The sequence below is a fragment of the Misgurnus anguillicaudatus genome, chromosome 25 (assembly GCF_027580225.2).
Source record: "Misgurnus anguillicaudatus chromosome 25, ASM2758022v2, whole genome shotgun sequence".
Taxonomy (NCBI): Eukaryota; Metazoa; Chordata; class Actinopteri; order Cypriniformes; family Cobitidae; genus Misgurnus; species Misgurnus anguillicaudatus.
The window spans coordinates 3,465,314-3,480,706 of record NC_073361.2 but is presented as its reverse complement, the minus strand read 5'-3'; the positions used below and the strand labels follow the sequence as shown (position 1 = coordinate 3,480,706).

At 36.2% G+C, this 15,393-nt stretch overlaps 1 protein-coding gene across 1 annotated transcript; it reads left to right on the top strand.

Annotated features, from left to right (window-relative positions):
- The first annotated feature begins 9,085 nt into the window (after positions 1 to 9,085).
- xrcc2 (X-ray repair complementing defective repair in Chinese hamster cells 2) lies at positions 9,086 to 12,768 on the top strand. The gene is made up of 3 exons (XM_055182643.2): positions 9,086 to 9,242; positions 9,468 to 9,549; positions 11,636 to 12,768. Exons 1-3 carry the CDS (start codon positions 9,204 to 9,206, stop codon positions 12,421 to 12,423), a joined length of 909 nt encoding a protein of 302 aa, XP_055038618.1. The 5' UTR covers positions 9,086 to 9,203; the 3' UTR covers positions 12,424 to 12,768.
- Positions 12,769 to 15,393: the final 2,625 nt, after the last annotated feature.

Genomic DNA, 15,393 nt, shown 5'->3' with positions numbered 1-15,393 from the left:
ACGTTTATTATTAAACATCGAAGCTACACAAGCAGCCACCACTCTACCCAATAGTACATATAACACTAGATTACCACAAAGACATCTTGAGTCATTTAAAGCTACTACAATAGAAGAGCTCTCTAAATTAGTAACATCATCCAAATCATCGTCCTGTATATTAGACCCCGTTCCCACAAAATTACTTAAAGAGGTATTCCCTGTAGTGTCAGACCCAGTACTAAATACTTTAACTAATCGCTAGAATTAGGATATGTTCCAACAGCTTTCAAACTAGCAGTTATTAGACCGCTCATTAAAAAACCACACCTTGACCAGAGAGATCTTAAGAGACCAATCTTAAATCTCCCTATTCTTTCTAAGATATTAGAAAAGGTAGTGACAAGCCAGCCATGCACATTCTTCGTGAATAATAGTACGTATGAAGTTCCAATCAGGATTCAGGCCCCACCATAGCTCAGAGACAGCACTGCTTAGAGTTACAAATGACCTGCTTTTAACATCCGATCGTTGTGAAATCTCGATTCTTCTACTACTAGACCTTAGTGCAGCCTTTGACACAATAGATCACAAGATACTTATTAGATCATAGATCATAGATAGATACTTATTATCTAACCGAATCGCTCCAAACATAATATGTCAAATTACAAGTTCCCCATAGATGGCTGCACTGTGGTGCCATCTTCCATGGTTAAGAACTTAGGTATGGTGCTCGAAAGCAATTTATCCTTCAATAGTCATATCTCCAACATCTGCCACACAGCATTCTTCCATCTTAGAAATATGCAAATATGAAAATATGCCATATGCTGTCTGCATCAGATGCAGAGAAGCTTATCCATGCATTTATGACCTCTAGAATGGACTATTGTAACTCGTTACTCGGAGGATGCCATGCAAATCAGGTAAACAAGCTTCAGCTAGTTCAAAACGCTGCTGCAAGAGTGCTTACTCAATCTAAAAAGTATGACCACATAAGCCCAATTCTGGCATCTTTACACTGGCTACCAGTTAAATATCGCATACAATTTAAAATATTACTAATCACCTACAAAGCCTTAAATGGCCTAGCACCCTTGAAATTTTGAAGTTTTTTACATATTTACTGCACAGTTACTTAACAAGAATTCATGAACTCATACATTTTTTTTATTCACTTAAATGTCGATCTTAATTAAATCTAAATTGTTTTTGGACATTGCTCTATGTCAGGGTTCCTCAAATCTTACCCTGGAGGGCCGGAGCACTGCAGAGTTTAGCTCTAACCCTGATCAAGCACACCTGAGTAAGCTAATCAAGGTCTTCATAATCACAAAAAAATCACAGGTGGGTAAGTTTGATTAGGGTTGGACCGAAACTCTAGTGCAGGGATCCTCAAATCTTACCCTGGAGGTCCAGAGCACTGCAGAGTTTAGCTCCAACCCTAATCCCCTGTGATTTTCTAGTGATCATGAAGACCTTGATTAGCTTGCGCAGGTGTGTTTGATCAAGGTTGGAACTAAACTCTGCAGGGCTCTGGACCTCCAGGGTAAGATTTGGAGAAGGGGGCTCTATTGCTTTGGCCCTCCAGGGTAAGATTTGGGGAACCCTGCTCTATGTGTTAGGAATAGAATACTGACATCTGCTGGTTTGTGAAAAAACTTTAGAAATTATAATTAAAGAAGGAAAGTGCAATGACCACACACAGTATGTACAATAGAGGTCCGGGACTCATTTGAACACTGATTATCTCATTGATTACCTCATGATTAACTCAGACCTAGCCCTGGCTCTATCTAAGCCTTGTTTGTAAAACCAGACCTAAATGTATTTGCTTTAGAAACCAAAAAGCCAAAGCATTTTATTTTTATTACAAAATTAAAAATATTTAACTTTAAACAGTTAATTTTATTTTATTTACAAATGTTACATTTTTAAAGAAAGACGTCATCAGAAGGAATATGTAGATAATGTGATGATCTATACCTGTGGTTACTGTGTGATCATCCCTATACCCTATTCCCCTTGAAGATAAGAAATGATGTGTAAACTCTAGAGCAGGGGTCTCAAACTCAAACAGGCTTGGGGCCATTTCTGAGATTGACATTTCATCAGAGGGCCGCAGAGCTATTTTATTACGTTAATGTACTTAAATATTAAATGTAAAACAAAAACGTATTATTTATGAAATGTAATAGAGTAAAACATGCTTTGGAATGTATGTTTTCCAAAGAAAAACACGGATAAAATGCAAATACTTGAAAAAATACGTTTGAGTAGAAAGTAAAAACTCTGCTTGATAGTGACCCTAGCAACTTGTCAACCCACCTGTGGTCTGTGGACGTTGGAATGAACGATCAATTTACTTCTTCTTTCTGTGTTTTTTGGCAGTCTGTAAAACAATAGCTCCGAATTCTTGTTAATCTGTTAGTACAGTCTATCGCACAACAGCTTTTTCCCATTTCGAAGCGTTTTCACTGTGTTTTCACCGATGTCACGCTGTACTCAAATGCTGCCGCTCTGTCTTTTGCCACTCAGTGGGCGTAACCGAAGTCCCTCTCGCCGACAGTGACGTCATGTGCATACTAGCCTCAAGTCGCGCTGCTGTGACGCAATCGGCTTTAAAATACGTCCTTAGAAGCATACGTAGACGGACTTCCGGCTAAGATGACGGGCTGAGCACACGTGTTTTACCGTGCTGCTTAGTTAATCTTCATTTTGTTTTATAAAAATACACAGTTCTCTTTTACACCTACCTAAAATATAATTTAGTCAATACTCTTGTGTTTTGCACCCTCAAAATGCGGAAATCTTCTCAGCAAGCCACTCATCCGAAGATCGTCATCCCTCCGGCTAATGGTTCAACTCCAACTCCGGTCTCAGATGACTCAAAGATGGAGTCACAGACCGACCCTGTAGGTAAACGTCGTGACTCGTCTTATTTAACCCCTACTAAAACAAACACCTTGAAAAAAGTAAGATCCTGCGAGGACGACATCACTAATGCAACTTTGCTACAAGCCATCACTTCATTGACCGCTCGTTTTGATGCACAAGATGTAAAATTAGAAGAAATGGCGACGCAAATGCTGAGAAACAATGTCATGATCGCAGAGATTTCCAAGGCTGTAGAATTTAATGCAGCTGAAATTAAAGAATGTAAAATGTGTAGAGACGAGCAAAGCGCTCATGAATCTAACAACAACACAGAAAGATCTGGCGAGCAGAACGTCTGAACTCGAGAGGTACAAAAGGAGATGGAACCTCTGGATCAACGGATTGAAAGAAAGGCCTGAAGAAGATCCCCGCAAGGTAGTGACTGATCTTATCGCTGAAATAGCACCGCATCTCATTCACAAAATAGATGACGTTGTGGATACAGTGCATCGTATCGGCAAAAAGGAACTGGGGAAGACTAGACAGATGGTTGTGCAGTTTACCATGAGGAAGTATAGAGATGAAATGTGGAAAACAACTAAGAACTCATCAGTCTGTCGGGACCGCGGAGTCAGATTCACGGAGGATCTTACGAAAGAGGATCGTCTGGCCCGGGTGGAGGTGTGGCCATTGATCGATCAGGCGCGCAAAGATGGAAAGAAAGCGTATTACCGTGGACCTGTCGGTTACGTTGAGGGACGACGCATTGACACAACATAGTTATATACTTGTTCAGATTATGGGTAGGTTGATAAGAGATATGATTGTTTGGAGAGTTTCTAGGTTGTGAGGTAGACCTATGTTCTAGGTTCGTGGTCATACAACCTGGTGGAATTTTTTTCTTGTTCCTTTACATACAAGTGTTTACCTTCTTTTCGTTTAAATTTTTGCATTTCATTTTCTTTTTGGTTTATCTTTAAATGTTTCCGGTTAAATTACCATTGTCGTTCATGTCATTAAATGTTAGGGGCATTCAAAATAAGGTTAAAAGGAAGGCTATGTTCTTATATTGTAAAGGGAGTGGATCTCACTGTATTTTTCTACAAGAAACGCACTCTGTTGTAACTGATGCTACCTTTTGGTCCAGTCAGTGGGGAGATAAAATTTTATTTAGCCATGGTTCTTCCCACTCAGCAGGAGCTGCAATTTTATTTAATAATTGTCCAGGGAAAATAATGTCTTCTAGATCTGATTCTAATGGACATTGGGTTGCGGTAGTTTTAGACATTGAGAATATTTTTTTCATTTTAATCAATGTATATGGCCACAATAACTCTAAACTAAATCAAAATCTACTACAGGAGGTATCTTCTATAATCTCTGATCTAAAAAGATTATACCCAACAGATAATATTGTTGTAGGTGGGGACTTTAATGTGGTACCAGATGAGACACACGATCGACATCCACCTAAAAGCAATACTTCACGGCCTAACCCTTTAATCGCCCACTTTTGCACTAATATGAAATTGATAGATGTGTGGAGATATATCCATCCTAATCTTAGACAGTTCTCTTGGTTAAGGCCTAATGCTTCCAGCAGGTCAAGAATTGATTATTGGCTTATTTCAGAAAACGTGTCTTTATTTGTTAAAGACTGTGCTATTTCAGCAGCGCCTTTGACAGATCACTGTGCCATATCTCTATTAGTTAAACCGAACTGTAATACTTCAAGAAATAAGGGATATTGAAAATTCAATTCGGAGTTACTAAATAATAAGAGATTCTGTGATAAAGTTAAAGAGTTAATTTCAGAAATTAAAAATGATAACTTTAGTTCTCATAAAGCCAGATGGGAGTTTCTCAAATTTAAAATACGTGAATTTGCTATTAATTATAGTAAAACGCTAGCCAAAATAAGGAGACAGAAGGAATATAGGATTATTCAAGAGATTAACAAATACTGTAGTGAAACTTTGTTAAGTGATGTCGGAAAAAGAAGGATGGTCTCTCTACAATTAGAACTGGACAATCTTTACATTAAAAAAGCCAAAGGTGCGTATATACGTTCCAAAGCTAAATGGATCGAAGAGGGAGAGAAAAGCACTTCTTACTTTTGTAAATTAGAAAAAAGACGACAATCGAGCAATTCAATCATATCTTTAATGATAAATGGTATTGAAAACACGGACCCTACTCTAATAAGTAAAGAAATCCATCAATTTTACAGTGACCTGTACTCATCCAACTTCTCCCCAATAGAGTGCAATAATTTCTTTGAAAAAATAACAAATTTCATTCCTCAAATTGATAATGAGTGGAGAGAGCGCTGTGATGCTAGCTTGCGCATTGACGAACTTGCTTTAGCGGTTCAAAAGCTTAAAACAAACAAATCTCCTGGCCCTGATGGCCTCACAGCTAACTTTTACCAATTTTTTTGGAATGATATTAAACTATTAATATTCAATGCCTTTGTTGAATCTATAGAAGAAGAGTCTTTATCCCCCACTATGTATCAGGGTTTGATTACCTTAATCCCTAAACCGGATAAGGACCGAAGATATGTGGACAACATGCGCCCAATTACATTGCTAAACAATGACTATAAAATTTTCTCACATATATATGTTAACAGATTAAAAGAGGGATTACATAATCTAATAAACGAATCACAATCAGGCTTTCTTAAAGGAAGATCTATTCATGATAATGTTAGATTAGTTATGGATTTGGTTGAGTACAGTCACTTGATAGAGGATGATGGTTTCATATTATTTTTAGATTTTAAAAAGGCCTTTGACATGTTAGAACATGGTTTTCTCTTTAATTCCCTAAGACAGTTTGGTTTTGGTGAACGTTTGGTTAGTATAATAAAAATGATTTACAAAGATATGAATAGCTCAATCTCTCTTCCTTTTGGCACTACACATAGATTTCCGATTAGTCGTGGAATAAGACAAGGCTGCCCACTATCCCCTCTTTTATTCATTTTAGCGACAGATATGTTATCCACTTTGGTTAGACATGATTTATCAATGAAGAAGTTAAATGTATTTGGTAAATCTTTAGCAATCAGTCAATTAGCAGATGACACAACGTTATTTTTAAAAAACAAAGACCAAATCCCACTGGCTATTTCTCTAATTAATTCCTTTTCAAAGGCTTCAGGCCTTCAATTGAATCTGAACAAATGTGAGCTCATGGCACTTCACCTCAATCAAATTGATTCCTTGTTTAACATTCCGGTGAAAGAAACCGTGAAGTACTTGGGTATTACAATTACGAGAGACTTGAAGGCTATTATGAAAGAAATTTTTGAAACTAAGTTACAAAAAGCCAATACAATTTTGAACTGCTGGTTACAGAGAGATCTCTCAATTTTTGGAAGAATTTTACTGTCCAAAGTTGAGTATTTATCCAGATTGATCTATCCTACCTCTGCTTTGGCTCCCTCTTCAGCTATTATTAAAACTAGTAATAAAATAATGTATGATTTCATTTGGAAACACAAGACCCATTATATAAAAAAATCTGACATTATAAAATCATATGAACAAGGTGGATTAAATGCAATTGAATTTGAGAGTATGAATATTTTGTTAAAGCTTAAGTGGCTTCAAAGATTTTTAGGTAGCATGGACAGCTTATGGAATATCATCCCATCAGCTCTGTTTGGTAAACTAGGTGGAATTCACTTTCTACTGAAATGTGACTTTGATATTCTCAAACTCCCGGTGAAGCTGTCAGCATTTCACCAACAAGTTTTATTATTTTGGAAACTAGCACACACACATAATTTAACACCTCACAATACTCCACTGTGGAATAACAGATACATTTTACATAGAAACAAGTCTCTGTTTTACGAAGACTGGTTTAGTAGAAATATTTGGTCTGTACTAGACTTAATGGATGAGAATGGGAACATCTTGGATTACAATTCCTTCACTTTAAAACATGGATTTGCCTGTCACCCAAAACAATTTTTTACGGTAATTAATGCAATTCCTTCTGGTATAAGAATGTTATTGAAATGTTCCTTGTCATACTGCAGAGTTACACCAATCCTTCCATCGCTATATGTAGGTGAGACTGAATTTGAAAATAAACTAGTTTGCACGAATAAATACATAAGACAAGCTATCATCCAATCCTGCTACCCATTTCAAATCTTAAGAAACAAATTAGACCATACATTTGATAAAGATACTGTTAAATTTTTTAGAACAGCTTATTTAAGATTTCCTCTTCCCCCCCCAAAGCAAAAGAGACACATTTTAAGATTCTAAATGATATATATCCTTCCAACAAATTTGAAAATGTGCCCTGTTATCTTTGTAAGTGTATTTCTGAAGATACAGAACATGTATTTTTTTCATGTAACTTTTCTAAATCCTTTTGGAGTCAACTACAAGATTGGTTGATAAGAAAAGGTGTGGTGCCTGTTGGCTTCACCTTCACTTTACAAAATATAACGTATGTGATAACTAAGGATTCCTGTAGACTTTTTGATTTAATTAATAACATTATATTATTGGCAAAATATTTTATACATAAATGTAGATTCTTGAAATCACCTCCCTTGTTTGTTATATTTAGAAATAAAATAAAGTACTTCTCAGATGCCCTCTCAAAAATGGAAAAGCGAACTGCAATTAAATTGTATAATCTGTTTATATTGTATAGCCTGTTTTAAGGTTTTATTTATTTATTTTCCTTTTTCATTTATTTTTATTAATTTTTTTTTATTTTTTTTTTGTATTACTGTGTTTTTTGATTTATTTATGTTGAGCCCACCACGCCTGTTTATAGTAACAAATACTGTTGTTTATGCCATTTTGTTGTATGTTGATTTTGTATTCAATAAAAATAAAAAAAAAGAAGCATACGTAGACACCTCGTAGACTGAACTGCCTATTGGAGCTGACGTATCGCGCGGCCGCCATCTTGGATGGGTCTCCAGTGCGCTCCCTTGCATTCATTTCTAATGAGGAATAATCATAACTCCCCTAATTTTAACCGGATTTTCACACGGCTTAAGTTGTTATAAGCGGCAGAGATTTAGTTATGATACAGGACACTGTCACACATTGAAAAATACTGCTTTCATGCTAAAATACTTTGTATTATGCTCTTTAAGTATGGCATATTGACAGAGGCAGACACTACTTAAGTATTTTACTTTCTACATAAAAGTACATTTTCAAGTATCTGTATTTTATCAGTGTTTTTCTTTGGAAAACTTATATTCCAAAGCATATTATCATCATTTTTACTCGACTACATTTCATAATTTCAAGCTTTTTGGTTTATATTTAATATTTAAGTACATTAAACATCTACCTTTTTTTTACTTTTACTTAAAAAGTACTTTAGTACTTTTACTCAAGAAAAGTAAAAGTACACATTTTTTATGTAATTTTTACGTAATTAGGTATTTTATGTAATTAGGTATTAAATTAATTTTACTATGAATGAATTGAGAATGAATTGGCTGTGAGAATTTTCATTCCAAATAGCGGCCGCGCTACTGAAGCGCCATCTAGTGGCTGTTGCTAAAAAGGAATCAGAGTTTCTCTTGTTCTTCTTTGACGACTCTGTCACAACAAAACCCTCCCGTTTTATAGCAACTTCCCATTGCCTCTTCATGCCTGTATCACTGGGAAACCTTCAAATGTGAAGAAAAAACAGCGAGAGATCATGAGAGAGAGTACCAGTTCCTGCTGAACATTGACATAATATTATAAATAATAACGTAAAATAACCAAAATTATTGTTCAATCGTACTTGTGAAATGTAATCCCATGTGATGGAATCAATATTGCGCCGGTTATTGCAACCGTAAGCTGCACAAAATACGGCCATAGTATGGCTTTCTTTCCGTTAACTCCCATTGACTCTGGTGCTAGCGTACAGTGAGGAGACCCATCCAATATGGCGCCGACGCTTGATGCGTTCCAGCACGGCATGAGGTGTCTACGTATATAATGTCTATGCTTAGAAGGTCGCATCCTTTGAATTGGGACACAGCTGTTATATGCAGCCGTTGCAGGCGCGCAATAAATCTTGAAATAGCCTCGGCTTTTAAGGATCAATTCGTTCTATCCTTAACAGGGCGGAGAAATAAGGACGCATTTTGAGGCTTTATTCTAAGCATCCTTTGAACTGGGACAGCCTTACTAGCCTTAAGTCGCGTTGCTGTGACGCAATCGGTCTTAGAATACGTCATTAGAAAGTCGCAGTCTTATTGGGACACAGCTATAGACTTTTTGGACTTTTATATTGAAAAAAGCCGACGCGTATGTACCAGGAAGCAAAATTACTCCGCTAAAACTGGTGGCAATATGACAGCGCGTGTCCGAATGGCTGAGAATGGTGCTCAGGTATAAACAATACTTATGAGAAATATAAGAAATAAATAAGAAACCACTTTACAGATTAAATTAATGTGCTTTGCTATGCGTTAGAATTATGCTTCAGGCTTATATGTAAAGCATTTGTTTTGATCTGTAAAGTATGCATTGGGTTTAAATTAAAGGGTGTAATTGAATGATTGTTTTGGCACTAATTTGGTTAATATGTAATATATCAGTTTCTATTCTCTGTAGGTGGTATCCAGGCTTGAGGGGCGACAGTCATTGAAGAATATTGAGTCTAATATATTTCCAATGGATTGTGGCCCAAGGCAAGGTGATGTATAATTAAATGTGGATTTCATTTATTATATAAAGTTTGAGTTTAAAATGTGCATTGTATGTGCATGCTTAACTCACGGTTAGTCAAAACCTATGCCATACAGACACTGACTGAACTGCTATTTTAATATGAATTAATAGTTGTTAATGTACTGAATTGCTGTTTTAAGAAACATAAATCATAAAAAACTAATTTATCATTTTAACAAAAGTACTGTGGCTGACAAGTGTAAAACCACAAATCCAAAATCAATCAATCAATAAATAAAGGCAAATCTTAAAACAAAATGCAAAGTCAGAAAACACAACTAAATCTACCGACTATATATTGTGCAAATGTAATAGTTACTGGTGATTGGACAATCTTGTGTAGTTATAAATTCAATACAATACAATACAATACAATAGTTAAGTTATTGCTATTTAGCCTATAGACGGTTTCATCGGACGCACGTGATACACGTCTGGTTCCGAACCTTACTTCCGGTTTCGTTTTTTTAATGGTCTGACTAGTTGCTAAACTGATCTCTTGAACAAATGCCTCGTCGAAAATAACAAATGTTTTGGTTTCCTAGGTAATCTATGTGTTGTTTTTTTGCTTGTTATATAAATAAACTATGTTTAAAGAACTTTGTTGTTATTTATTCTTAGCGGAGTATACCGGAAGTTACGTGCGGACCGCGACAGCCGCTTGTGTATGTTGTTACTGTTGAAACGGTCTATAATAATACCTGCAACCAGAAGTTTGTATTAGACATTTCCATTGTCCACGATCTTGACGGACAGGGTCGTAAACATTTTGTCATAATCAATATTATCTATTTCATGTTTTAATGTAAAATAAGCATTTAATAGCTTTTATTTTCCTTCACATTTTCATTTTAATCATGAACAGGCAAGACGAGCATAAGCTGGAGTATGTGGTCTGCCCAGCTCTGCATGAAAGCGAATCTGGTCTACTTGCACCATTGCAGGTCTGCATTTGTGTCAAAGTAAACCTAAAGGGTGAAAAGCACCGTAAACATTTTGCCACCTCATCAGATATTTTAATGTTAGTCATGTAAAGGAATATGAGCAGTTTCAAAGTTTGTAACAAGCAGGGTCTGAAAGATCAACGAAATTGCAACCCAAGTTTCAGACTGTTAAACACAAAATGATCTTCAGTATTTTTAACGTTTTCTTTTTATTCATCCACCGACGCCATTTGCTCCAACTCGAGCTCAAAAACAACAACCGCCCTTCCGCTCGAGCTTCATAATAAGAGTCCCCTTTTAGCTTCGGTAAATGGTCATGTGAAATATTAAACAATATTTAGTATAGACGGTTTCAGCAGTAACAACATAAAGTTTAAAGCAAAAAAACAACACATAGATTACCTAGGAAACCAAAACATTTGTTATTTTCGACAAGGTTTTTGTTCAAGAGATCAGTTTAGCAACTAGTCAGACCATTAAAAAAACGAAACCGGAAGGAAAGTTAGGATCCAGACGTGTATCATGTGCGTCCGATGAAACCGTCTGTAGAGCTATAATGTACATAAACACATTTTTTTATGTCTTAAACTTAACACAGACCAGACCTATTATGACTGTTGTGATTTCAGTGAATTGTGAAAAGAATGAAACATGTCGATTATGGCATGACACACATTTGCTCACATTGCACTAAATATTTCTTAATAAAAAAAATTTGCAAGTTTGAGCATTTTTCTGTTAAGCATATGAGTGTAGTGGCCAATCAGAGGGGTCTTGATTAATCCCGGGGCAGTCCGCTAAACTTTCCGGTGTTTTGATTAAAGGGCACACTCAGGCTTTCATCATAAACCGCAAAGTTTAGATACGATAAGAAGTATCTAAGAAAGGAAGATTCATTATAACCAGAGTTTTGGGACATTAAACTTAAGCCATTGACAGTTTCAGTGATCACTTTCTGTATACAATTTATTTCCAGTTTGAATAACCATTTTGTTGGTCATGCTGAGTTGTTTTCTCTTTCAACTAATATGACATAGTCAGTGTATAATTCAGTTATGCTTAAAGCAGAGTGGTGCACAACCCTGACTTATCTTTGCATCTTTACAGGTGATATTGTGGAGTTTAATGGCATGGAGGGTACAGGTAAGACAGAAACCTTGTACCACCTTATCACCCGCTGCATCATGCCAGTGCAGAGTGGAGGTCTAGAGGTGGGCGTGGTCTTCATCGATACTGACTACCACTTTGATATGCTGCGGTTAGTGAGCATTTTAGAGGGACGTTTGGACGAACATTCAAAGGAAGGTTATGGTTGTGAGAATGAACCTGAGGAAGTATGTTCATGTCTGCGCAGACTGTCTGTTGTGCATTGCAACAGCTCAGCGCAGCTCCTTCTCACCCTGCATTACCTAGAGAACTCTTTTACCATCCAGTCCTTTCCTGCTTTGCTGGTCATCGACAGCATCTCTGCCTTCTACTGGGTGGATCGATACAGTGGTGGCGATAGTATAGTTTTTCAGGAAGCTAACCTGAAGAAGTGCACCAACTTGCTGGATAAGTTACGAAAAAACTATGGCATTGTGATTTTTGCCACCACCCATGCAATCATGAGGAACTATGGCACAGCATCTGATTCAGGATTGTCAGATGTGCCTGGCTCTTCATTATCTTGGAGGTGGAAGTCCGTTGACAGTGCTACAGACTTTAACAAACCCTACCTGTGCAGAGCTTGGCAGAGAATAGTAACTCACAGACTGCTGTTCACTAAAAGCCATGTGTCAAATGACCACAAGCAAGTTTTCTCCACAGCATGTACCAGCATAATGACAAAGGGTGTCAAAAAATGCTTGTTTGTTGTCATAGAAGATGGTATTAAATATTTATGTGACAAGTGAGTGCAGAGGACACATGCTGTTAAACTGTCACATACAGTAAGATGGTGTATACGTTTATATTTTGTGCAAGAAAATGCAGATTTCCAAAAAAGTTTTTTAGTGTGATTGTTTGCTTCAGATCTGCTTGATAACGTACAATTACTTAAGTAAATACGAATTAAAGAGAATATCTGGACCATTACTGAAGATAACTATTTTTGTAATCACTTTTCACAAAGGTCGTTTTTGTTTTTAAATGAAAGTTTTGGAGTTTGTGTAACAAACGTGAATTGAATGTGAACTGTACTATTACTATTTGTGATCAGGAAAAAATAAAGAAAAGAAAGTGCCAGAAAAACATAAAAACTTGATGATGAGCTTTTGACTTAAGTTAGCAAACAATTTTAGAAACATGCCAGAAAACCCTACACTGTCAGAAAAATTTAGCTTTTCACTGGGGTAGTACCCACAATAGCACATGCATTGTTTTCAGTTGAAAATGCACTTTTGTATCTTAAATCCCCCTAAAGGGTAGATAATGGGTCAGACACAGGATGTACCCAGGGGTGCAATGAACAGTTTTAAGGGGGGTATGCGAGAGAGAATTTCGGGCCCCTTTAGATTATTTTTTTAACTTTAGGTATGTATTCATAGCATAATGTGTAGCTACATAAAATACTCAGTTCTGTGTGTTTATTCAATTTTAAAGGGTGCATTTGTGACTAAAAATAAATGTGAATTGAGAAGCAAACTCTTATATAATGTAAATGTATGTAATACACACCAAACATATCCCAAAGCAAAATTTTGCCTACCCACCCATAACCATTTTTACATTGCATTAACATTGCATCTAGGTCATGCTTACACGCTGTTTTTTAAAGAGCCTCACTTTTACTTAACACTTAAAATAATTTACAGTAGTTTTATATTAATTTACTTTATATTTTACTACAGTGTTAGTAATTGAAATGTGTATGATTGAAAAAAGGGAAAAAACGAAACCGTGATGACGGTGGGGCCCTCTAGCGTTCTCATTGGCCCATATGCATGGCATACTCTGTAGCAACTACATGTTCAATTTAATTCACATTTATTTGTATAATGCTTTCCATAGTTACTGTTGAAAAACAGCTTTACACGATTCAGAAGATTCAAAGAAAATTTTAAATGTGATTAAAAGACTAACAACACCCTGGCAACAATCTGTAAGCATCCTAGCATACCAGTGACATGGTGAAGTTCCACCTACGTTTTTTTTTAATAATTTTTTTTATGTACTAAGGGCAGAACAAGTCAAAGTAAAGCAGTACATAACTTACCTTTAAGGCAAGAACAAGATATGATTTTGACAAGCTGTAATAGCATGAAAACTGTACACCAATATTGTCGTGAGTAAATGTATTGATTCAGTATGTGCTTTTATTCTTTAATGAAGAGATGTGGATATGTTACTCCATGAAGTTAACTGTGTCTGTGTGCGCATACTTGATCAATTGTGTCTAATGTGTGAAAAAAAAAGAGTACAATTATTAGAGGTTTTTTTAATACTCTCAAGTATTTTAACTGTTTGTTGTTGTGTAGGTTTTCACAGCTCGAAAGGTGAAACTTGTAATCTTAGGTATTATTGTCTGTCAAAATGTAATATGCATGGATGAATGAGTAACAAATAAAACAAAATGGAGATCTATGATTTCAAAATAGTTTTGAGATGTTTAAAAACAAGGTAAATATTTCATGTCAAATAACTATGTTTGTAAAACCTCATTCACACAGCACACTAAGTGAAAACAAATATGTCCCGTGACTGTCATAAGAAAACTGAGGGTCCCCTTACGTGGAAGTCGCCATTTTGTGCCGCCATGTTTCTACAGAAGCCCTTAACGGACAAACTTTTTTTACTAATTTGTCTTTGACGATGACATGTTTTTCCGGCGGTGACTACCGTAGCTTCTCTGTGCGTTTCAAAAGCGAGGGGTGAGCAGTGGACTGAGCCGTTGGTTGCAATTCACAGCCGCCATCTTTTTGGAAGCTAAGCTAACAGACACTGCTCATGCTGTGCGGCTTCTGTACCAAATTTCTGCATCAGATCAGGATATGGACGTTTGTGTGGTGAATGGTCCCAGGGAAGAGAGCTGCTTTGTCTGTGTGTCTGCGGAGTAAAAATGTTGTGCATTTTCTTTTTTGGGATTATTTACACGTTTGGCCAAGCACTTTCAAAAATAAATAAGAAACTGAGTGAAGCCTGCTCCTACAACACAATTTGTTTGTGTGGTGTTCCTCCAGAATTTCTCCAGACTCTTTAAATTTTTGTGCTCTTTCTTCATTTCACTCTAATTATTTTTGTATGGTTTAGGTCAGGAAACTGGGATGGCCATATGGCAGAACCTTAATTTTGTGCTCATTGACCAATTTTTTGTTGAATTTGATGTATGGAACCAAGAAAGATTGTTTTGAAAGATTTAACCACAACCCATTATAAGTCAGGTTTTGACTTTTTTATCTGTTGGTATTTGATATAAATCCATGAAGTTATGTATCTGAATAAGATGCCCAGGACCTCTTGTACAAAAGTATGTTAATACAATGATGGTGGTATTTAACTGTATACAGTAAAACCCAACAGTTAACTTAACTTAGACCATTTAAGGAATGGTCTGCCTTAAACCATTTAAGTTTTAAAACACATACATCTGAGTACTGTGAACTTGAGTCATGTGCAATTCACAGTTTCAAATGTATGTGTTTTAAAACTTAAATAGTTTAATGCAACCGGTTTCCTTAAATGGTTTGAGTTAACTTTTAGGTTTTACAGTGTAGACATGGAGCATGTATTAATCCATGTGTGCATGAAAGGCATTTTGTGTTCCTGCTGTCAAAAACCTTTTCATTCCCTATGGCTGCAGAACTCAGTCCTGTTTAAGTTTCAGTACAGCAAATTAATATGCTGGGTTTTTTTTTTTGTATGAGAGCAGAGGATTTGTTTCTTAA

Excerpts from the sequence above, each read along its gene's own strand:
- xrcc2 (XM_055182643.2), top strand. The coding sequence starts at position 9,204 with ATGACAGCGCGTGTCCGAATGGCTGAGAATGGTGCTCAG. Across the intron at positions 9,243-9,467 it reads TGGCTGAGAATGGTGCTCAG|GTGGTATCCAGGCTTGAGGG; the intron begins GTATAAACAATA and ends TATTCTCTGTAG. Across the intron at positions 9,550-11,635 it reads GGATTGTGGCCCAAGGCAAG|GTGATATTGTGGAGTTTAAT; the intron begins GTGATGTATAAT and ends GCATCTTTACAG.